Source organism: Aulostomus chinensis, chromosome 18, assembly GCF_037954235.1.
Source record: "Aulostomus chinensis isolate RoL2024-O1b breed Wild chromosome 18, RoL_Achi_v1.0, whole genome shotgun sequence".
NCBI lineage: Eukaryota > Metazoa > Chordata > Actinopteri > Syngnathiformes > Aulostomidae > Aulostomus > Aulostomus chinensis.
The window spans coordinates 21,359,218-21,382,546 of NC_141337.1; the positions used below are offsets into that span (position 1 = coordinate 21,359,218).

At 46.5% G+C, this 23,329-nt stretch overlaps 1 protein-coding gene across 7 annotated transcripts; it reads right to left on the reverse strand.

Annotated features, from left to right (window-relative positions):
- Positions 1–3,051: 3,051 nt before the first annotated feature.
- LOC147245661 (uncharacterized) lies at positions 3,052–19,514 on the reverse strand. 7 transcript variants are annotated; one of them, XM_086185725.1, is made up of 7 exons: positions 19,292–19,514; positions 17,437–17,696; positions 14,280–14,526; positions 9,521–9,610; positions 8,264–8,482; positions 7,982–8,161; positions 3,052–4,733 (listed from the first exon to the last, which is right to left on the reverse strand). In XM_086185725.1, exons 1-7 carry the CDS (start codon positions 19,424–19,426, stop codon positions 4,566–4,568), a joined length of 1,299 nt encoding a protein of 432 aa, XP_086041851.1. In that variant the 5' UTR covers positions 19,427–19,514; the 3' UTR covers positions 3,052–4,565. The 7 variants fall into 7 exon arrangements, with proteins under 7 accessions (XP_086041851.1, XP_086041850.1, XP_086041852.1 ...); XM_086185724.1 differs by having other exon boundaries at positions 8,246–8,482; XM_086185726.1 differs by having other exon boundaries at positions 8,030–8,164; positions 8,246–8,482.
- Between the last annotated feature and the right edge of the window lie 3,815 nt (positions 19,515–23,329).

A 23,329-nucleotide genomic window follows, 5' to 3' on the forward strand; every position in this document is an offset into this window, starting at 1 on the left:
TGATGGTGATGGTGATGATGGTGATGATGATGATGGTGATGATGATGATGGTGGTGATGATGATGGTGATGATGGTGATGATGATGATGGTGATGATGATGATGATGATGATGGTGATGATGATGATGATGATGATGGTGATGGTGATGATGATGATGGTGATGATGATGATGATGATGATGGTGATGATGATGATGATGGTGATGGTGATGATGGTGATGATGGTGATGATGATGGTGATGATGGTGATGATGATGATGGTGGTGATGATGATGATGGTGGTGGTGATGATGATGATGGTGATGATGATGATGATGGTGATGATGGTGATGATGATGGTGATGATGGTGATGGTGATGATGGTGATGGTGATGGTGATGATGATGATGATGGTGATGGTGATGATGGTTATGGTGATGATGATGATGGTGATGATGATGATGATGATGATGATGGTGATGATGGTGATGATGATGATGACGATGATGGTGATGATGATGGTGATGATGATGATGATGATGATGATGGTGATGAGGATGGTGATGAGTTATTCTTCATGCTTTGACTGTTCTAAGCATCGGCAAGTAGAACTGGTCCAGTTCCTCCCTCTGTTGACGGGATCAGTACCTGAACGGACCAGTGGTAATGTGGTCCAGCACCAGAACCTTCAGGAATCCTTGTTGGGGGCAAGAAAAGCATCCACCTAACAGGTGTGACGTGACGTCAGCATGCAGGATGAGTGACAGGTGTGACGTCAGCATGCAGGATGATTGACAGGTGAGTGGTGGACTGCTCTAAATATAAGGACACACTCAGAAACCCTTTCAGCTGCAGGAGGTGGGAGCTTTGTTGAAGACTTGTGTTGCTGTGGAGCAGAAGCAGCAATGCGCAGGGGTGCAGCCGGTCACCGGGCAAGGCAGGCTCCTGGGACAAGCCAAGCCAGAATTTCATCCATCGAGACTGAATGATGGTTGAGGTGATTTTGCTTGCTCCCTTCCAGTTGCACGAGTATGCTAGGCCCTCATAAACAGCTGATCCGTGTTCACAGGAGTTTAAAGAATCCTCACTTTTTTTAAATCCACAGACCTGCACGGTAATCTATCATGTTTTCCTTAACTTATTAACAAAGCTCGATGCTAACGTTCGCTGGTCAAGGCGGCTGCAGTGAACGAGCTCACACACACACACACACACTTGATTATGGGAGATGTCTTGTCGTAGTAAAGTAAGATGATGCGTACTCATCTAATCGGCATGATGGACACGTTTACTTGCTTCGTGCTTGGAGCCCCGACGGGCTCTAGAATCAAGATGCAGCGCTCCTGCTGCTGGCCTCCATTCCTGGCTCACTGAAGGTGTGTGTGTCAGTCATGGCGGTCATTTATGCCCTTGAATTTACTGGCAAGTTTTTTTGACCTGTAAGAAGAGCTGGAGAACCCGTGACACGGGCCCAGGTCAGGGGTCACCATCTTGTGAGTCACACCTATTTCATTCAAGGTCGATGCTTCGCGACACGCTATAATAATAATAATAATAATAATAATGGTAATAATAATAATAATGGTAATAATAATAATAATAATAATAGTAATAATAATAATAATAATAATAATAATAATAATAATAATAATAATAATGATGAGTGATTTCTAAAGTTGTGTGATAAAAACAGGAGTATCTGAGGACATTCAGATGGACTCATTTTTACTCAGCACCTTTCTACCTTCGCGGCGCTCAACGCCAGTGTTTTCTCATTCACACGAACTGATGATGAAGGCTGCCATGCAAGGCGCCAACCTCCGGTCTACCGCTGAGCCACGCCGCCATTTACAAACAAGAACTATGAGAAAGGAACTGAATATGGAAGCAAAGCTGAAACGACTCTGATTAACTGATCATAAGAAAATTAATCACGGTTGGGATGCCAAATATCAGCTGATCCTGATTCTGTCACACCAGAATTTGATGCTTTTTTTGTCATTTGTGACAATAAAAAAAAAAAAAAAGTTTTTGCACAAAAAAGAAAAGGGGAACTCAATAGGTCACTTTGAACTCTTGGTAATTCTGATGTGAAGTTTTCCTGCTTTGTAAACAATTCACCAATTATTGTAAAAGCAATTGTCGGATCAATCAGTTATGAAAACTGTCGCAGCCCTAAAAATAAGTCTTCCAGCTCTGACTTGAATTCATGAAAAATGGCAGCAAAAACTAAAATGTAGCTGCGATATTTTAGTTCAGTGCAGATCAGAAGAGAAAGAAACTGCGATGAGTGAACGTAGAAAACAATCATCTGGGCTGAAGGGAGAGGACAGCGCCTCCTGAACGTGGCTCAGTTTTGAGGATGGACCATGAGGTCAAGCTCATCCGCGCTGGTGTAAATGGGAGAAGTTTGACCTGAGGTGTTTCTGAAAGGTTCACTCAATCTTAATCACTTTCCTGAGCCTTTAGCTGCCAGACAAGGCCTCAGGGCAAACTTCTGCCAAGTGCATATCAGAGTCAGCAGGGAATAAGCGACCCACGAACTTCGAGAACAGACCGATGTTGGTTATCCAACAAGTCGAGCCAAGCCACACGCTCGCCCCCCTGTCACTGCGCTACCTCGCACCTCCATGTGTCTTCCAGAATGTAGCTTGAAAAGTCTAACTTGGTAAAAGACATTTCTAGGTTTCAGAGGCCACGAAAAAACTGTTCGTCTTTCTTCGCAAACAAGTGACATAACGCCCCCTGCTGGAGGGTGGCGTAGCTGGGATGGTTCAGATTCAACATTTGACTTTGGTTCCGTTCCTTTATGATGCATAACTCCTTAGAGGTTATTAATCTTGGAACTCTCAGAAATGAAAATTAATTCTACTTTGATTTCCAGAGGCAGAAGTTCAGGATTGGGGTGTTGTCACCGAGGCACGGAGGTGATCAATGATGGCGTTCCTCACCTGTGACAAACAACCATGTCTGACATTTGTAACCAAATTCCTGACCTTTGACCTTCACGGGACACACACAGTCGCATTTCCTCTCATTTCCGTGTAACAAAACCAGCACTGATGGTGATAATAAAACATTTTATTTGTATAGCACTTTTCTAAATACTCAAAGACACTTTACAAGGAGAGAGAAAGCAACAATGAAAACATGTCATGAATAAAAATAGAAACAACTTTGAAAAGAGAAAATACAATGTCAGTAGAACTGCGGGCCTTTCCATGATCACCATGTTAGCGGGAGAACCTCTAACGGACCTACACACTGGATCCATGATTAAAGTGTTAATCACATTGACCTGGAACAGGCGGGCTAACCGTGTTGAAACACCCTACAGGTGGGAGCCGGTCCAGCCCGGGAGCACTGAGCTGGGCCGCGACGCTGCGTCTAGAGGGGGCGGAGCCTGGAGGGTCCGGCACTGCAGACAACTGCTTTCAGGCAACAGAATCTTCCAGCTGCAGCGACCTGAGCTGCTGAGTCTCTTAGATCACATGATGCTGGGTGTAAACTGTCAGGTGATGAGGGCTGATGTAAGCCAATGCTACATCGTTACAGCTCTCCATGAAGAGTGTGTATGTGTGTGTGTGTGTGTGTGAGTGGGCGGGGGATACTAATTATTCAGCACTTGCTTCAGTGCTTCAGTGTGAGAGAAGGAACACATTAATGTTGGAGGCGACTGGTACGACATCATCATCATCATCATCACCATCCTCCTACACCTGATTCCCAGCTAACAGATTGTTAAACTACAGTAACGACACGCCACCCGTCCAACGCCAGTCAGGGAGGTTTAGTCTTGTAACAGGTAACGGAGCTGGGCTTCTATCAGTCTTCACAACACCGACACGGGGGGGCGACTGGCAGTGGGTCCTCACTCCTGGAGCTCCCCCCTGAAAGTGTGTGTGTGTGTGTGTGTGTGTGTGTGTGTGTGTGTGCTGTAACCAGGGAATACAGAAAATGCATTCTGAAATTGTCATTACACCTCCGACTGCACACTGTGTGCAAAGGGGGGGGGGGGGGGGGTCATGTACACCCCTTGTGTAAATTCCAGAGGCGCCACCTAGAGAAAGCTGGCTGTATGTTCAGAAACATATCAGACTACAAAGATCATTTGTCACATTTACTTTGACACTTGGCGCCCTGGAAGTGGAACACATAAAAAACAAACTTTCAGTTAACAAATGGAGGGGGGGGGGGGGGGGGGGGGCAGACACTATTCATAATGGGAAAGATATTTTCATAACTAGAGTGGGGGTGGGGTGGGGGGGGTAAATTCTTAGTGAAAGGACAGACATTTTAACTTATATCCAGTACATGGCATAGATCATACATGAGGGTCAAGGCAACACATTTGTTTAAAAACCTAACTACTCAGTAATCAATCTCAACTAGTTCTCAACAGTGCCCTCCCCCATTCCCAAACACAACGTTCCAAAGGTAGGGGGGGGCTGAGGAGGCATCCAGCATCTCAGCGGCTGACGTCCTCCGTTCTTGATGCTGGATGCCGAGGGGCTGGGGGCCGAGGGGTGGGGTGGGGGGCTGTGGTGTTGGACGTGACGTGAAGGGGCGATTGGTTCCCGGCGGGTTCATTGATTGTAGAGGGAGCGCTGCTCCCAGGGCATGGCCTGGATAGTGCGGGGCACGGGGGAAGGCTTGAGCGTGGGCGCGCCATTCGGATGGAGGGAGTGGCTGATAGGGTTGATGGTGGTGAGGGGCCGCTGGGGGGGCAGAGAGAAAGTGTCCTGGTGCTTCGGCTGTGGGGGTAGAGAGAGAGAAGAGACAACATCAGGAGTTAAACAGAACAGAGAGATGTTGGAGGAGGATGAGTGACAGACAAGATTAGTGTCATTGCACACACACACACACACACACAAAATTTTAGGGCAGCACAAATCTCAGCAACGCGTCAGGAGCGCTGACTCTCGTTTCCGCTGGTTCATTACAACAACAACAGAGTGAATTTGTTGGGAGGACATTTATGTTGTTGCCGTGGAGACGCTACAGGTCTACGTGTGGACTTTGACACGTTGTGGTTCGCTGATCGTCGTCTTGATGACGGACATGACAACTGAGCGCCGTGACGCTGGTGACAGTGCTTGTTAGGCCTGTCACCATAGCCATTGCTGTTGATGAAGGGGTTTTTATTCGTTTTAACCAGGTAAGTAACCCGTCGAGATCCGTGGTTCGTTGACAACGTTGACCTGGTCAAGCGGTCGTCAAACAGCCGTGCTTACTGTTCACCAACTAAACAATTCAACACAATTCATAGGTTACATTTTCCATCTGCCTGTCAGCTCTAATTATTCTATGTAGCAAACTCCTGCGCCGCATAAATCAACGCCAGATCACTTGTTGATCATGACAGGCAGCACCAGAGGTCCCACGTGAACCCCATTGTAAGACCTGGACCAGGTTCTAACCTCGACTCATCAAAGAGGGCTGATATATTTTACACGAGAGGCGTCAAACTCCAGTTCTGTTCTCACGCCACGCGGCTGCCGGTTGGTGGCAGTCGTGTGCCCATAAGCTGGTTTGCCAGCCAACAGCCATTGAACCTCACAGAGAAAGATGCTACAGGGATGAGAGAGCCGGCTGTCAAGATCACAGGAGAGGAATGGGCTGAGATGGATGTGCCAGAAACAACGGCCAAGGGGGGGCGGTTCAGAGTCACACTGGACTGGAGAGAGGGATTTACATGCCGCGCCATCTAAAAAGCCCTGTTTAGAGGTACTTTGGGTTTCGGTCAGTACCGGTTTGTCTCTGACACAAGAGCGCGCTGCAGACCAGGACAACAGAGAGAAATAAAGCTGTTCAAATGATACAAGACGTAAAACTATGACTGTACATCCTGATGTATTGATATCTTATCAATCATTTTTAACATCATCATGTCAGCGGTTAGATCACGCGCTGACTGTTACCACGAGGGTGGGGCCTGCCGGGACTCGTTCAGTTTGCTGAGCAGATCAGCAGAGCCAACATTTCTGCTGCAGGATCACTCATGAAGACCTGAAGGAGCCAGGATCAGTCAGGCTGATCTCGACTGCTGAACCAATCTTGACTTTCCCAGAAGGAGGAACGTTTTAATAGCGAACCTCCTCAACTACGAGACGCTCAACTAATAGGGCCCTATAATTTCCACGATCGCAGCATTGGGCAATAAAAACGGAATTCATTTTTAATGCGGAATATCGCGGAAATGCTTTTTTCAAGAGACAGAAAAACATAAACCCGGGGAATCGTTCCCGGGGGTCGTTAATCAGTGTGGCACAACACCTGCCCCCCCGTCCCTTTCCAAACAAAATGCAAACATGGCGCCCCCCACCCCATCTGCTAAAAAGCTACGCGACGCTACCGCCTACGCCTAAATACAGAGCTGAGCAGCACCCCGGTGACGTCTGCCTGTCAGGTGACCTGTTATTTTGTACATTTTGTCAACACTCTGATTGGAAGCGGAAAAATACGTGTGATGACCTCCTGTTGTCCAAAAGTCAAATAAAAGACAAAGAAGAGCATCGCGCTAACGCTAGCCAGCAGAACACGATGATGATGATGCAGCAATTAAGTACTGAGGAAAAGTGCAATGTTGTGTTGCCTCAATGAATGTGAGGTCATTTCTATTTAATTAGTGTGCATTTTATTCATAAACGTGATTTAAAACACACTGTTTTGTGGTCAAATGTAAGTAAAAGGTAAAAAATGGAATTCCATAAATTTAAAATGGACAAAACGGAATTTGGGAAAAAATAAAATGGAATTAGGGCCCTACTCTACGTGACAGAGGTGTGCAGCCCTCATGTCAACATCCCCACGTGACACTCGGCGAGCGATGAAGTCTGGATCTCAGCAGCTTCGCCTCAGTTAGTGGTGAGAGCTCGCGACCGCCAGGGAGAACCAACAGAAAAGCAGGAAGTTGGTGCTCACACCAAAGACGAAGCACATTTTGAGAATGGAGCGTTCACATACAAGTCAATGCACAGATTGGCACCTCCATCACAAGTGTGTGCGTGTGGCGACTGATTCTGTTCCCCTCGTGAGGAGACCAGCGCCCCTCTCTGGTTTTTTTCAGAGAAGTTGTCGGTAGCGGAGTGAAGCGTCTTGGCTCGTCTACAATCTTTGACAGGTGTGGTAAAAGCAGCCTGGAGGACAGTGACAGAGTTTCTGCTGTTTTCTGCGCCAACACCGTTCTTTAACAAAACCATTTTACTGAGGAGGACTCTGGCCGCTCGTCACATGTGCATTTGAGGTTGGAGGCGCCGTTCTGGTTGATGCTGAGCCGAGAGGATAAACATACGACACTGCAGGGTCATGTGACCCAGGACTCAATGATGAATAAAGCTGTTCCCACTGCAGAAAACCCGGGTGTAAGAGGGTTCCGAATCCGAAGCTCACTGAAGCAACATGAAGATTTGTACGAGTGTCGTCCTGTCCGTCAGCAAGACCACAAGCAGGCAACATCCGACCTGATCGCCTCCTGACTGAGCAGACCTGCAACCTCAAGCTTGACAGCGTCACCTGAAGGTTCTGCTTGAGCTGGAAATGGTGACTCCTGGATGCGAATATTGAGCATCTGCACCACTCACTGACTGACTTTGTATCCAATCATCCCAAGCAAAAATAAACTGCCCTCCATCTCATCTGAACAAACTGCACATCGTTTCTGATAAAAATCGACTGTAGTTTCTGAGGGGACAACTAGTGAGGTTGAACTGAGGTGCAGGATCAAATCCTCCATCATACTGTAGAGATTCATCTCCATGTTCCACTGAAAATAAATGACAGACTACAGTGGGGGGGGTCCACCAGGCGTCCCACAGCCCAGCAGCACTCAAGCGTCTGCTCTGGTCGCTCAGACATGTGAAAGTCTTCCACAAGGTTGTCCAAGACTCGTTCCTGAGCTGTGGGTCGACGCTCCTGGTGGACACACACATGAAAACACGAGTCCCTAGTCCTGATGTTAGTAGGCAGACAGGGAGGGGGCCGTGGCGGTTCGCTCTCCTACCATGGGGTTGGCGCTCAGCCTAGTGTATCCCGAGTTCATCTCCTTTACCTCAGGCACCAGGGGCTGGAGCAGGGAGTAGGAGGAGGACGGGGTGGCGCTGGAGGAGGAGACGTGTTTGTTGGAGGAGGAGCTCCTCATGCTCTGCTGGCTGCTCTGGGACGACACAGAGCTGGGACGGCCCTGCTGGCAGAGACCAGGGCTTAGCAAGCGCTCTAGGAGCAACAAGAGAAGCAAAAGAAATAAAGCCAGAACAAATTAACCAACCTGGTAAGTCCTCCCTACCTGGTGGGGGTCGGGCACAGGCTGGCTGGCCACGCCGCCACCCTGGCCTCCCTGGGACATGGGAGAGACACAGTGGGAGGGCAGAGGGTCCTGCTGTCCGTGTCCTCCATGCTGTGGTTGCATCATGGAGGTAGCACTGTTCTGCTGCTGCTGCTGCTGCTGCTGCTGCTGCTGCTGACGACGAGCACTGGCAGAGAAATTGGAACGGCGACTGCCAGACTGTACGGAAGGAGGGAGGAGAGCAGGACGAGGACAGAGGGAGAGAGATTTGTGTTAAAGCATTTGTCTTCATGTACACTGATGGCAGAAACACACAGTTTGGAATGAGTGAGGGAAGATCGGGCGGAGGAGAGGTGACGGATGAATGTGTTGATGCTTCCAGTTCTTGTGCTGTTCAGAACTCAGGTTTCAACTTCATGACTTAACATTGTGTCTCACAGACTCGTGACCCTTCTGGAGACACACAAGTCACCATCCTACGATCCTAGAGACCGATCAATGTGAGGAGATGGAGTGGTCAAGTTGTTCACAAACAGACAGATACACTCACGCAGACATGAAGCTCCACAAAGTCCCTCTGCTATCACCGCTCCTCAGCCTGCTGCCTCCCACCACAGCTCTGACCTCTGCTCAGTATCCAGGTTCATCTGAACTGTTGTCCTTGACCTTTGCCCTCAAGATTCAGAGCTCCAGTAAATTTCAAGTTTGCCTCATCACAGTTCTAACGCTAACGCAGGATAACTCTAGGATTCTGTTTTTCTGCCTAGTCTTCCTTTTTGCATTTGAGAGAATTATTTCTGTCATGGAGGTTAGAATGGTAGGCTGGAGCCTTCCTGTCAAGCCAGTGGAGACATCGTTGCAGAGTTCCTATCAAGTCAGAGTGTTAAATTCCAAGTCCAGTTCATCAATTACACACTCAACGTTCATTTGGAAGTGAAAGTGTCATCCACATGACGCAGTTTTATCACTTCTGAGATGAAACTGCGTCACTTGTGCTCAATCTCAAATGTAACGTCAGACCTGCTCTGTCAGCCATCAATGACCGTGATTTTAAATTTTCTTTTTAATCCAACCTCAAGTTACCAAACTTCCTGTGTTGAGGCCACGTGGCAGAAGCAGCTAGAGACGACTGCATCATTAGCAGCGTTCACTCGCTTCACATCACATCTACAATGCCTCCTCACTGCTGCAGTTCAGTCCTGCAGACTGTGTCACACACATACAAACACACACACACACACACACACTCACACCAACCTGGTTTTTGGCCGCGGCGCTGCAGCGGTGCTGGGCCAGGTCCAGCATGGTTCGGTAGCTCTTAAAGCAGGACGGGCAGTTGAACCGGTTCTTATTAACCAAACCCACACACGCACAGACACACACACAGACACACACATAAATGTGGATTACTGCACTTGTGGGGAAAATCCACCAAATAGTAAGACTTGGCTACCGTCTGAGCCCTGAGTCTGTCCCTAAACTGGTCCTAACCCTGTTCTGACCCTCGCTGCAGCGCACGTGTTCACGACAGGAGGGCTGCCACACATCTGGGGCTGCTGACAGGAAAGAGGTTCATGCACACTTAAAACAAATAATACAACACATACCTGACAGTACATGCATATCTACCTTGAAATACACACTCACACCAGTATTTACCCCAGCGTAGGTGCATTTATGCAAGTGTTCTACCACTAAAGCATGAATTAGGGCTGGGCGATTAATCCAATTTTAATCGTCATCGCGATATCAAAATGTGCGATTAACACATCGCAAAAGTCACGTGCCCACGATGAGAAGTTCATTTTTACTTGCTGCTAAAATAAACTAACCACATGCGACATTGTGAAATTAGCTGCGCGTTGAACCATGACATTAATTGGTGGTGTGGTGAGAGCGGACACTTGCAAGCTGGTGGAGCCGAGGGCAGGCGCGTTAAATGAATGATGACGCAGAGAAAACGAGGAGCACGAGGAAAATGAGGTGGACCTGCCGGCGAAAAAAATAGCTCCTCACTCATTTGGAGCTATTTTGGGTTCAAACGAGACGACGTGGTACCAGCCCAGGTACGGTGTACAGCATGTGGGGCGGTCGTGGCAACTATGAGGGGAAACAGGACCAATCAATGCCTGAAACACCACCACAAAGAACTGCACAAACAATTCAAAGACAGCCAAGGCGCTAAACAGCCGCCAACACCGAGTCCACATCACGTCAAAGGATTGCAGCAACCGTCCATTTCTGTGAGTTTAGCGAACGCGACGCCGCAGCCACTCGTTCGCCCTCCAGAGGCTCTTCAGCGCGTCAGGGAATGTGGTGACATGTCAGCGCTCCTGCTTGAAACCTAGCAAAGACACCATGTTGGTGTTCCTGTGTGAGAACTTGAACTAAGAGAAGTGTAACAGGAGTTTGGGGATGAATAAATCTCCCTCTCTTGCTTTAGTGGTTCTACGTTACTCACTCAACTTTTCTCCATCGTAGCCCTGTCACTGCCACCTGTTTAGCAAGATGAAGGCATTGGCAGGTCTCGATCTTTATAAGGGGAGAAATGTTTCATTTGCCAGGTGCCAGGTTGAATTTATCTTATTGTTTTCTCACAGATATCTTTTAGTTAGTTGGTCGCCAACAGTCAGGTTTGAGCCTTGTGCAACTGCAATACGCAATATTTTAAAAATAAAAGCATATGTTGCATACAAATAACTGTTCAATATATATATGTATATATATATGTGTGTGTGTGTGTGTGTATGTATATATATATATATATATATATATATATATATACATACATACACACACATATATACACATACATATATATATATACATACACATATATACATATATGCACATATATACACATATACATATATACACACACATATATACATATATACACACACATATATACATATATACACACACATATATACACATACATATATACATACATACACACACATATATACACACATACATACATACATATATCTATACATACATACATACACACATATATACACATACATATATACATACACACACACACACATATATACACACATACATATACATACATATATCTATACATACATACACACACACACACACACACACACACACTCGCACATTGCATGTTTTCCTGATATTGCCCAGCCCTAGCGTGAATGATTCAAAACCATGAAGTATTCCACTAAACTGTATGCAATTCCCATCTGAGTCATGTAGAATTCTACACATGAAGGTCAGCGTACATGCAGAGGCTACTCAGCCTGTGAAAACCTCCTCTGTTAAAGAGGCTGCGCGGTCAACAAATGCTGCCCACTTGTAGTGTGATGCAATGACACCTACAGCATTTTAACAACGCATCTTCAGACCCTGTCTGAAAGACACTTTCATCTGTGCAACATACAGACACACGGGTGTCATGGCCATGTGCTCCAAGTTACTAATCAGGTTCCCTAAGGGATGTCGAGGCGCTACTACTACTACTACTACCACTACTACTAGTTCTCCCTGTGACCCAAGTCACCTGGGTCAGATCTGGCCTATTGGACCACTGTTTAACTGTTCTTGTGTCAATCCGGTACGGTTGAATAATGGGCAGTAAGAGGGCGGTTGGAGGAGCTCCACCCTGATGGTCGCTGATGGTTCAGCTCCACACTGGGATACTGGGATCACTGCTTTCGCTCTGAGTACTCACAAATGAAGGCAAGGTAACGTTACAATACCTGTGGAAAACTTGTAAGACTGTTTCATTTATAGTTACACGATTAGTAAAGAGGCACCAATCCACATTTTTTCCAGTTCTGATCAAATTCCGATTCCCGTCTGTCGATACTGATTCCAACACATCACATGGCTGTGGTTAACTGCACAGCACATATCAAAAGAGCAACAAATATACACAAATGCATCAAATTGAAACAGATGTCAAAGTAATTCATTTGAACTGTGTGTGTGGATCTGGAACATGTCTCATGTTCAAGGTCTGGCCAGTTTGTGATCCAGTGCAAGCTATGGATCTGGTCTGGTATGTGGATCAGCACCATCATTCCAGCATCTCCGTGCAGATATTCCTGATCCAGCATCTCATCTCCTGCACCAAGGTTGTTGGTTTAGTATGTCGGCGTTCCCGTGAAGATCACTGCTGCTCTGGCTGAACCAAACCCGCACAAAGAAATGCTGAAATTGTACTGAAGCTCTGCCGCCGCCTGCTTCTCTCATCACCCAGGTAACAGGTGTATGTGTTCAACTCCTCACCATCTCAGCAACTGTGTAAGTACATTAAAGCCAGACAACTACTGGGAGAGGAACCTGAGGCCATTCACCCACCGCGACCACCTGGTGTTGCTGCGCGGTCATTCACAGACCCATGCTACAAGCACCCGTACGGGATTTCTGGAAGCTGAAGTTTGAACAGCTGGAACAACTGGAACAACAGCAGGCTCCAATTCTCAGCAATATGCAGCAATTTTGTACGGCCACTGAAGAGCAGTAGAGAAACATTTCACAATCAACAACCTGATCGAGTCTCTGTGAGGGGGATGTGCGTACTGCACCAGGTGGTCACCCCAGACACCTGATACCAGCCCAGTCGGCCTGCCAAGATGTGCACGAAGCACATGCACAGTTTCTTAAAATATCACGGGTACTTTGAGGCGATAATGACACCAGATGTGGTCAGTAGAAGAAATATGGAAACATCAGATTAGATTAGAGGCGGACCACAGAGGGGAGCTCGGCTGCTTGGTTCTACGTTGTGGTTATCAGCAGCTAGCGAAGCAGCTCCCATTCAGTCTGTCCTTCCACTCTCGGCCGCTGCGTCAATTGTGACACCTACAGACATTTAAACAACAGCACGGTTGTCAGTGCTGAGAAGAACTGTTTCAAACCAACTGTGACCTTCAATTGAAAACAGTCATGAATAACAGCAGTATTTCAAATCTACTGCTCACAGCACAATTCTCACTTCATGAGCATCTTGCCAGTGAGATTTATGACACTGGGAACCGTCTACATCCAATGATTTGGCAAAATGAGTTGCTGCTGCTGTCACCACTACACTTGAAGATGTGCTCACACCATTTACTTCAAACAGTCAACGCAAAGACATGAACAGACGCAATTTTGGGTCTATTCAAATTCAACAGCACAAATGACAGGGGCACCATGGCAGGAATACACGATCTCCAGTTCTCAAATGTGTTGGGTCTTTTTGGGATCCAAACTACAGACTTTCAAGCTGCTTTTCAAGATTAACCCTGCAGAAGCAGCATGTCATCTTTCACCAAACACACAGTGCTGACAGTGTGAAGTTTGCACTCTCAAGTGAGGAAGAAGTTCAATCATTTGCCAGCTTTCAGTCATGACAGAGTAAATACATGCAGCGTGACTGTTGACAGGGAGAGTCAGACCACAACGCTTGGAACAAGTCAGAGTATACACACACAGGCCAGCCAGCAGATCAGAGCACCACACATTTCTCCTCCTCTGGGAACATTGATTCATAAACTTCCACAAAGAATCAGTTTCATCGCAATTCGATTTCACACTGATTCCTTTCACACGTGATCTGCCGTCACACAACGAGGTGGACGCAGGCCTCCCTGAGTAGCTTCCACCTGGTCTGACCGCGGTGTTTCCAACACCACAAAGAGTGACCCAAACAACATTTCTGACTTGGAGAATTGTAAAATGCAACAACCTCACACTGCACGTCGTCTCTGTCGTGCATGAGTGGACACTACAGAGAGGATGCGTACATGTTGGACATAAAAACGCATGCATCAGTGTTTGGGCGGCGCATGGGTGACGCCATATCTCTGCCCTCGGTGTATCGATACAGATCGATGGGTTGTGTCTCTGCTAGTGTCAATCACATTCCCTGAGCAGTAAAAACAAGTCTTACATTCAAACACCTGTACAGGTTACATGCCATTGATTAAATATCACCTCTCAGCTTTTTTGCCCCACCCCCACAGTGGCGAACGGCCAGCATTTCACACAGACCCACCTGGTTGGATGCAGCAGCAGAGCATCGGTGCTGGGCCAGCTCCAGCATGGTCCTGTAGCTCCTGCAGCAGGAGGGACAGTCAAAGCGGTTTGGGCCGTCATCATGGATCCTCTGGTGGTTTCGAAGGTACCGTGCCAGGCGGAAGGCCTTACCACACAGGTCGCACATGTAGCGCTTCTGACCGTGGATTCGCATGTGATTACGCAGGGACATGTAGTTGGTGTAGGGCTTGCTGCAAAAGTCGCATCTGAGTTTGGGAAAGAAGAATGGAGTTAAACCTTAATGGTGGTAAGGACTGGGAAATTCCCACATTTGTTAGCCTGCACTTATTCGCTCTCTAAATAACAACAATTCAGACTGATCAGCTTCCAGGTGCGAATGTGAGACTGTGTCAATGTCATCAGGTGTTCCTGCAGAAGACACCACTCTCTGTCAACCTACCCTGAATAAAAAGTTAATCACAGATTACATTTTCATTAGCGTCATTAAAACAAGCGCATCAACTTTCTCCCTAAACAAGTGACAACCTAGAGCCCCACTGTGCTGCGGAACAGAAAGAGGAAAATACTCGCAGTGACAGTGAGCGGCAACACCAGCGCATGCTAGTGTGACAGAAACATCGTTTACTGCATTGAAAATAACCCAGAAGAGAAACATAAGATGAGGAATCACACCAACCCCACTGAGGAAGTGGAGGAAACCCCTCACTGCCCCAACGCCACTGCAGCTACACGCATAACTTGTGTCAGAGACAGCGCGTAGACTAGACGCAGCTTCTATCGCCGCAGGAGAGGACTACCAGGAAGCTTATTTCCCCAAACATTTGATTCATATTTACCTAAAAACATATTTATTTAATAAGAAAGATCGAAACACTTCTATCTTGGACAGCAGCGGCTTCTATTAGATGCATCACAGCGCTGGCGAGCGTGCAGGAGAGAGGGAGAGCATGTCTGAGTGAGGGAGCGTTTGAGAGCCTCATGAGGAGGAGGAACAAGGCTGGTCTGCACCATGACACGGTCCACAGCAACAAACAGGCTCCGTCTTTGTATGACTTGAACCACGCAACCACAAGTGCTGCTTTTAATGAATACAAACTGTCTCAGGTAAATGTGCTGATTACAAAGACGCAAACTGAAGTCATGAAGCTTTGAATTTGCACAGAGACAGAAAGAGAGGGAGAGCACAGGAGGTGCATCATCAACCCAAATGTGTACACTTGGGACCGCATCGCTGCAGGACGGCTCTCAAAGTACAGGGATCCTCAATAGGCGCACCTGAACCGTTCTTCCTCTGTGTTTTGGGGGGTCAGCACATCAAGGCAGGGCCGCCACCGGGAGGTCGTGTTTATATTCCAGCCTGCCCTCGCGGCCGCAGCACACACAGACAGGTACACCAATAATCCACAAGCGACCACACCTGTACTTCACTCGCACCCCCGCCCCCTGGGACACGATATACTGGCCGGGACTCGTCTCGGTGCCAGCGGCACACAGACAGCCTGCTACTGGGTCACTCAGAGTTCACTGCTGCCAGCGCACGTTTTTAAAACTTTCCCTTTTGTCTTTGGAACAGTTTTTAAAATTTTAATCTGTTTTTGAAACTGAAAGGGACATTGGCTATTTTAGTTTGTGAGGTGTTTCATTCACCATGGGACAGAGATCCATTTGTCCTTCTTCCTTGTGGTTCTTTGTTTATGTTTAGAAGAAAAGTGTTCTCGTCCATCCTGACATGTTTGTTTAGGATTCATGACAGGGGTCACCTTTTTCTTTAATTAACTATTCATTTTAATTGATGTCAAAATGGAAATGACATTTTCATTTAGTTTGTATTTTTGTTGTTGATTTGAATGAAAGGAGCATTTTGTTTTGAGTATTACAGGGTTATCGTGTGGCCTGACAGACCTCAATGAATGGACCTTCGACTCACTGAAAAAATTCTTTGTGGCCCTTTAAGCCTTGGGTCTCTGCTGGAGCAGGTGTGTGTGCACAAGGCCCACGAGGCACCACTGATTAACCGATGATCACAAAATCTACTTTGATGAGTTACTTTGGACAAAAGCCTAAGCAACGACGTAATGGGTAAGGGTTTCCCCCACAATAATTGTTAGGCCTGCTGGCAAGTATCACTTGAAGGGGCCGGTGGCCCGGTTGCAGCCAAGTGGTTTTTGTCCGATGAGGCCCAGCACGGCCCGACGCCAAGGCTCTACGGGTTACAGATTTATAATTGAGGATTTATTAGAGGTGTGATTCCATACGGCCCTACATGAGGTCAATGCTAAAAATCTAAAGAATGAAATTAATAATATCAAGTTTTTGCACTAAAAGACTTGAATTAAGTCCCAATGGCCACTGAATCTTAAAATAAGCCTTGTACTGCTGGTCACATTTCCACAACAGTAATAAATTCTGATGAATACTAATAAAAAACAAAAAAGAGCTCCAAAATTATCCATTTAAGCTCCAAGGAAAAAAATGTGCCCTCCCTTCACGAGCACTCTGGAGTCTTAAATCACTCACTGGTGCGGTGAAAGTGAGCAGAGGAGTGTCGATCGGACGCTGCTCCGCGCTCAGCTGCTCCGACGCTGCGGTGGACGATGGCTAGCTAGCTGAGTGTGGTTGAGCTGCAGCTCAGTTGCTGCAACAGAGGTGACTTGGTGGATTCCTGCTGGTCGTTACAGGCTCATATTCCCCTTCAGTATTTTTACGACATGTGGCAGCATGGCTCAGAGGTACAGAGGCCACCCAGCAACCGAAGGGTCGCTGGTTTGATCTCTACTTCCCCCGGTGACCATGCCCAAGTGTCCTTGAGCAAGATACTGAACCACTAACTGCTCCTGATGGCCCTGGGATGGACTGGTCACCCTTCCAGGGTGAACCCCGCCTCTCACCCAATGTCAGCTGGGATAGGCTCCACCCCCCGCGCCCCTTCACGGATAAGTGGTATAGAAAAGTGACTGGAGTCTACAAACCTCTTCAAAGTAAAAATAAATGGGGGGGGGGGGGATTCATCTTCATTTGGTCATAGAAAATCCTGATCTACACCTGATGACGAATCCCACAGCCCTAAACCATGTGACTAAATGGCACCTGGAGGGCAGGATATAAGTCATTCATCATCACTATTCATGAAGTCATCACCATTCTGGAGTGTCTACCTGAAGTCTCCGGTCTTGTGGGTGAGCTTGTGGTTGAGCAGTGAGCTGGCGTGCTTGTAGGCACAGTTGCACAAGTCACAGACATACGGCCTCTCATCTGATTCCATGTCGTCTGACGCTGTCGTCGCCGTCGTCGCCGCCGTCGCCCGGGATTCCAAGGAAAGGCTGGAATTGGAGAGCGATGCAGAGGAGAGACTGGAGCTTGAGAGTGCCGCTGAGGACGTGGGGAGCTGATCGCACCAACTGATGGTCGAACTCGGCTGTCACAGAAGAACAGAATCTATCAAACATGGTATTATCACAGTCGTTGATGCACGTGCTTATACGACAGCAACCCCTTCAGCCCTGTAACTTGTCTTACAGAACTCTCCGTGTTGAGGGATTTAATGAGTGCTTTCAGTCTTAATCTATTTTTAAACAAAAAAATCTGGCAACTATTTGTCATTTATTTCCATAATTCTAACTTGTTTCCCTACACAGGAGATGGCAGCATTTATGCCAGGGAATGTTTTAGCCGGTGGTGAAGCGCCCTGACCTCTACAAACTTCCCAACACAGACCAGTGGGCGGAATACAGAGTGGGTTATGGACAAAGAGTACGCCAGTTAGAATGTGGAGAGGAGAACGTTATTCAATCGTGCAAAAGAACAGGACGGACAACCAGAAAACACAACCGCGTCTACAATAGTTGTCACTGCATCAACTTACTAACCTTAACCCCTGAACTGGCAGTAAATGCAAGTGTGAAAAAGGACAAATAATCTGAAGGTCTCAGTGACGAAGGCAAGCCCTTCGAGTGACAGCCTTTGCTGCTGACAAATGCACCATGGCAGACTTGTGGAATTCTAGTTGCAGAATTTCCTGCACAATATCAGAACAATCTTTCCCCAACTGGTCTTAAATAACAAAAAAGTAATGTTTCAGAAATATCTGCACTGTCTTCAGAGGGTCGGGGCAGCTAACAGTAATGATAGCGTCTGGCACTTTTCAGTTTTCTTATAGTTACTGTGCAGTAAAAACCTCAAACCTCACACACAATATACCCCCGCATTCAATATAAGCTCATCCTGTCCACATTCAAATGCGTAAGAACGGTTGGAGCGTCTAACGTAAGTGGATGTGTAGGTTTCTGTGTGTCAGCTGAGAGCGCCCATCAATGAACCGCACAGTCTGGCATCACAAAGAGGTCTTTCAAAGTCCTCCGCGGGGCGTCTTCCGCTCTCGTTTCCTGTGGGGCAGCCTCGTCGTGTTTACTTTGAGACAATATTTCGGGCCTCATGCACACGCTGAACGCTCTAGTGAGCAAAATGTGTTTCTTGATATCCACGCACGATTTTCTACCCGGGTCTACCCAACAGAGAACCGCCAACTACCCCAGAAGCCCAGTTTAGCAGACTTTGCTGGTAGCTAACCCGGAGTGTTGTTTTTTAGCATTAAAGCTACCTCAGCGACACTTAGATTAGCATGTGTTGTACCAAACCCTTACATTATTTTAAAAAACAACTACGAAAAAAACAATGGGGTTACACGGACGATTTTAATTAATCGATTACAGCGATGGAATATCCGCAACACACGGGAGCAGGTAGTAAGTTGTAAGTTAGCTAGGGAGCTTGCACTCGGAGTAGGCCATAAACCACTCAGCATGACGGTTAGCATGAGGCTAACGGAGATGCTCTGTGTCGCTACCTGCAGCTTCAGGTCGCACACGGCGTGACACAAACATCATAGCAACGGCTCCGTGTGAAAGAAAATGTGCAGGTGAAGGCTAAAAATGCATCGCTGAATTTGGCGTTAGACACAGCTATTTGTTGGCTGGGTCGCTAGCTAACGGGGGTTGCAGCTGGGTGTCTTACTCCGGAGTCGTTGGGATCCTTTTTCCAGAACAATTGGGAGCAGTGGCCGAAAGACTCTGTCGATGTCACATAATTCACTCCGTTTCTATCTTGAAAGTCTCCATGTGTGCTGCTGGTATTAGTCCTGGCATACATCGTCGCTTTTCTGATTCGTATACAAATTGGAAATACGGCCGCTTTGTCGGGGTCTTCTTCCGAAAAGAAAAATATTTCTTCTGTGAAATGAGTGTTTTGGCGGTGGCCATATCGAAGCACGAGTCGCTGTACTGCCACCTGTTGGCCTGGAGTGTAAAAAAAAAAAAAATTTACGCACCGTCCACGGATTTGTTTCTGTTGACAAACGTTCCTGTGTGTTTTAAATGTCCACCGTGGAATGTTGTCATTTAATTGCAACACTTGAAGTAGGCCGCTCGCTAGTTAAGCAAAAAATAATTGGTTTGTAAGATTCTCTGTTACACATTTGTGGGACCATGAAGAGTAACAATAAACATTTACATCAAAGATTAATTCTGAAAACATGTCAACCTTTTTGGTCAGTATGTGTGCATAAAACAACAATAAAAAACAATAATTTTATTGATTGCAGCAAAATGTAGAACCAAACCTCACAAAAATCCAGATGAAAAGATTTTGGTTGGAAATTTCTGTTACTGGGGCACTTCAGTGGCAGTTGAGAAGTGACAGTAGTGTTCATTCTGCTCACACACTGTCATGGAATGTGTTCCCCATGAAACTGCAAATCCTCACTTGTAAGAAATCTTTGCTGGTTCACCGTTCCGGGTCCTACACAGGAGGGACAGCATGGACTCCCTTCATTCCCTCCGTGAAAGCACAAAAACCCGGATGTTCTGATGAATTCCAGCATATCAGGTTGGCCAGTGAGAATTCATTCTGTGACTGAGACTTTGAATGTATTTGCTGTCCTTTTCCTTTTGTAGGCACCTTCTCTCTCCACTGATGAGCAACCAGCTGGATGTCCATGACGACGGACCAGCCAGCAGCCGCCCAACACAGCTCCTCTGAAATCCAGCACCTAGTCTCTGCACCGGGGGCAGCAGTAAGCCAGACCAGGCTCAAGGGACTGGGACTCAAGGATGACCTGAAAAGATTTTGTTGGTCAAAGGTCAAGATGACTCATTGCACAGGGATACAAGGGCGATGAAGTATTCCCAGGATTAAAAACATTGCCACTCAAGAACTTATTGACTACTGATATACTAAATAATGGATTAATATCATATAAAGTGTCAACACTCATCATGAATTCTCAGTTCACTTTTGCGTGATGTAACACGAATGTCAGGAGATAAAACCTTGATGCCCTGAGGAAAAAAACCTCTAACAACAGATGAACCCTCACTCGCTACGAACGCCTCATTCGCACTGTGGCAGCCATATTGGAGGATGGATGGATATTTACATGATCCCCAGTGTCCAATAAATAAATGCCTCCGTGGATGTGCATCATACTGTTGTTGAGGACACTTCCTCTGAGACATGGATGATTTCAAATGTTCACTTTGTTATTGCTTGATTGGATTATTTATTGATTTACAACATCTTAATCATTTCTTACATGCTTTGACAGACTTTGTGCACTTTGACACTTATATGTTTATATATACTCATTCATTTTCACGTTGAATACTTGCAGGCAGGTGTCGCCACTTGAGCTTGGGCGAGAAGCCAAGCGCACGACTCGGAGGCGAGGAGCAAGATTAACAAAGTTTATTAATAAAGTAAAAGCAAAAGGCACTCATGGAGAGTGGTTAAACTACAAAAATCACACTAATGAACTAAACCTGGCCAGAGTATCACAGGAAAACAAACCAAGACAAAGCGTGGACAAAAATACAAATGTGAGGCGGCAAGGATCAATGGCGTGGTACGGTCGGACAAAAGGACAAGACGAAGTAGCACAGGACAAAGGGGCACGCGGACTATCCTCACACACAAGGTGATGGAAACAGGAGGACACACCAGGGCAGGGAAGACAACCAGACTGCTGGAAAACACGCTGGGCAAGGAGAAGTTACCAGAAACCAGAGGAGTTAAATTTCAAAATAAAACAGGAAGCCACGAGACAACACAGACACAAGACAATCAGAAAACACCGGCACATGCATGGACATGACATTGAGATCGTGTCTCGTTCTCCGTGTAAAGATCTGGACTGTAACAAGGATCTGGCTTCATAATGTTGTGGTAGAGGAGAAGAAGCTGACAGGTGAACCAGTGTATGGTTCTCACTGTCTGTTCTTCAGTTTCTGAACTGGAACGTCAACGTGGTTCCAGGTGCTCCACTGGGATGGAGAAGGTTGACATGGTTGTCAGTGAGCCCGGGGGTGATATCAGCCTTGAGCATGGGCGGATGGGCCGTGTGTAGACGGAGTTGACGTGTAAAATTTATTTTATACATGCAATATACACATTATAGCACGTGAATGTCTGTTACGTGTTAAATGTGAGCTGAATATTCAAATTATATCAGCTAGGAAACTGTCGCCAAACTTTCACGTCCCCTAGTCACCAGCTGAACGGAGACAGAGGTGAGGGTGAAGCTGCTCTCTCTGACATCCAGGGATTCATCCCTGGAGGCAGGGGCTGGCTGGGGGGGCTGACTGGGTGCTGCGGGGCGCAGGTTCACGTTGGTGGGACAGCCAGAAGACTCGAAAGGAAAGTTCAAGAAGACGACTGCTGGATTGGACGGTCCATATCTACCACACACACATCCCCTCTGTTACAAGGCAAAGATTTGAAGGGTTGTTTGCTTGTGGTCCAGCGGCTGAAACATCCTCCCTCCACACCCAACCAACATCACAAGAAACAGTTTTATTTTTACTTTGAAATGAAAAAAAAATGCAAGAACCATGTTCTCTTCGTGCCTGGTTTAGCTGTCAGGTCCTGGAACTGCACATACTGGTTTACTGTCAGTTTACTGGGACACCAGTGCAACAGATTCATGTTATTAGCAGGTGTTTTTCCTAGTTTGACAAGTCAGCATGGGGCTGTGGAACAACCTAATGAAGCCTGATCCTGATTTTCATAGGAAAATCAAACTTCAGTAGCAGCAGCTTCCTCTTGGATTCCTTCATCTGGTGACCACTTCCTTCACCAAGATCTAACCTTGTGTCAGGCGTCACTCCAGAGACAACAAACTTTGTTGTGCCAAATGAAGTCTTGTTTCTTTACCCGCCAAGTTTGAACAACGGTGCAGCAGGCAGAACACCAGTAAAGGAAGTCAAAGAAAGCACAAGCTGAACATGGTTTTTTCATGGTGTTTTATTATCCCAGCAAAGGACTTCCAGTGTGTTCTATATTGTGACTTCATATTATAATCTACAACACATACTTTATTATTTAGTGTCAAAACTCTCAGACTTCTTCAGTGGAGTGACTTGTACATTAAAGTGACAAGATTCTGTACAACATTTACAATGTATGAAAATGTGAAAAACGTGTTAAAGTAAAAATGCCAATGTAAAAAAGGACACTTGAATGGCAACAATGGTCAAAATCATAGCTGGACTGAGTCATGGATTTTCTAGCTTCGATGCAAATTCACAAAAGCAAAGGACCAAAGTAAAAGTGAATCATGAGGTGACTTGTGCAGCGGTGCTGATGATGGTGCTCACTACAGCAGCTCCGTGCTGCTAATACTCACTTCTCTAGGTGACGCTGTGTGTGGAAATACACAAGTTAAATGTGTTGAAGTATGAATACTTTCAGACAACTGTAGTATTAAGTCCCCTCAGCTGGCTGCTTATACTGCGGTGTATAATACACTTCCTTTTTCTGGATTTTAATTCACGTTTGTAAATATTTCTGTTCTTGTGAGAATTTAATGAAATAATCTGCAGGTACTTGCCCAGCTCGGACCCCAGTGATGAAGCCAACGTGAGGATAAATCACGTGCACATCAGATGTGACGACTTTGAGCTATTAAGGTTTGGAAATCCATCAGCTGGTGGGTAGAACGAGCGCCAGCAAAAACTCCACTCAAGATTAACAATTGCCCTGATAAGCAAAATAGCAGAA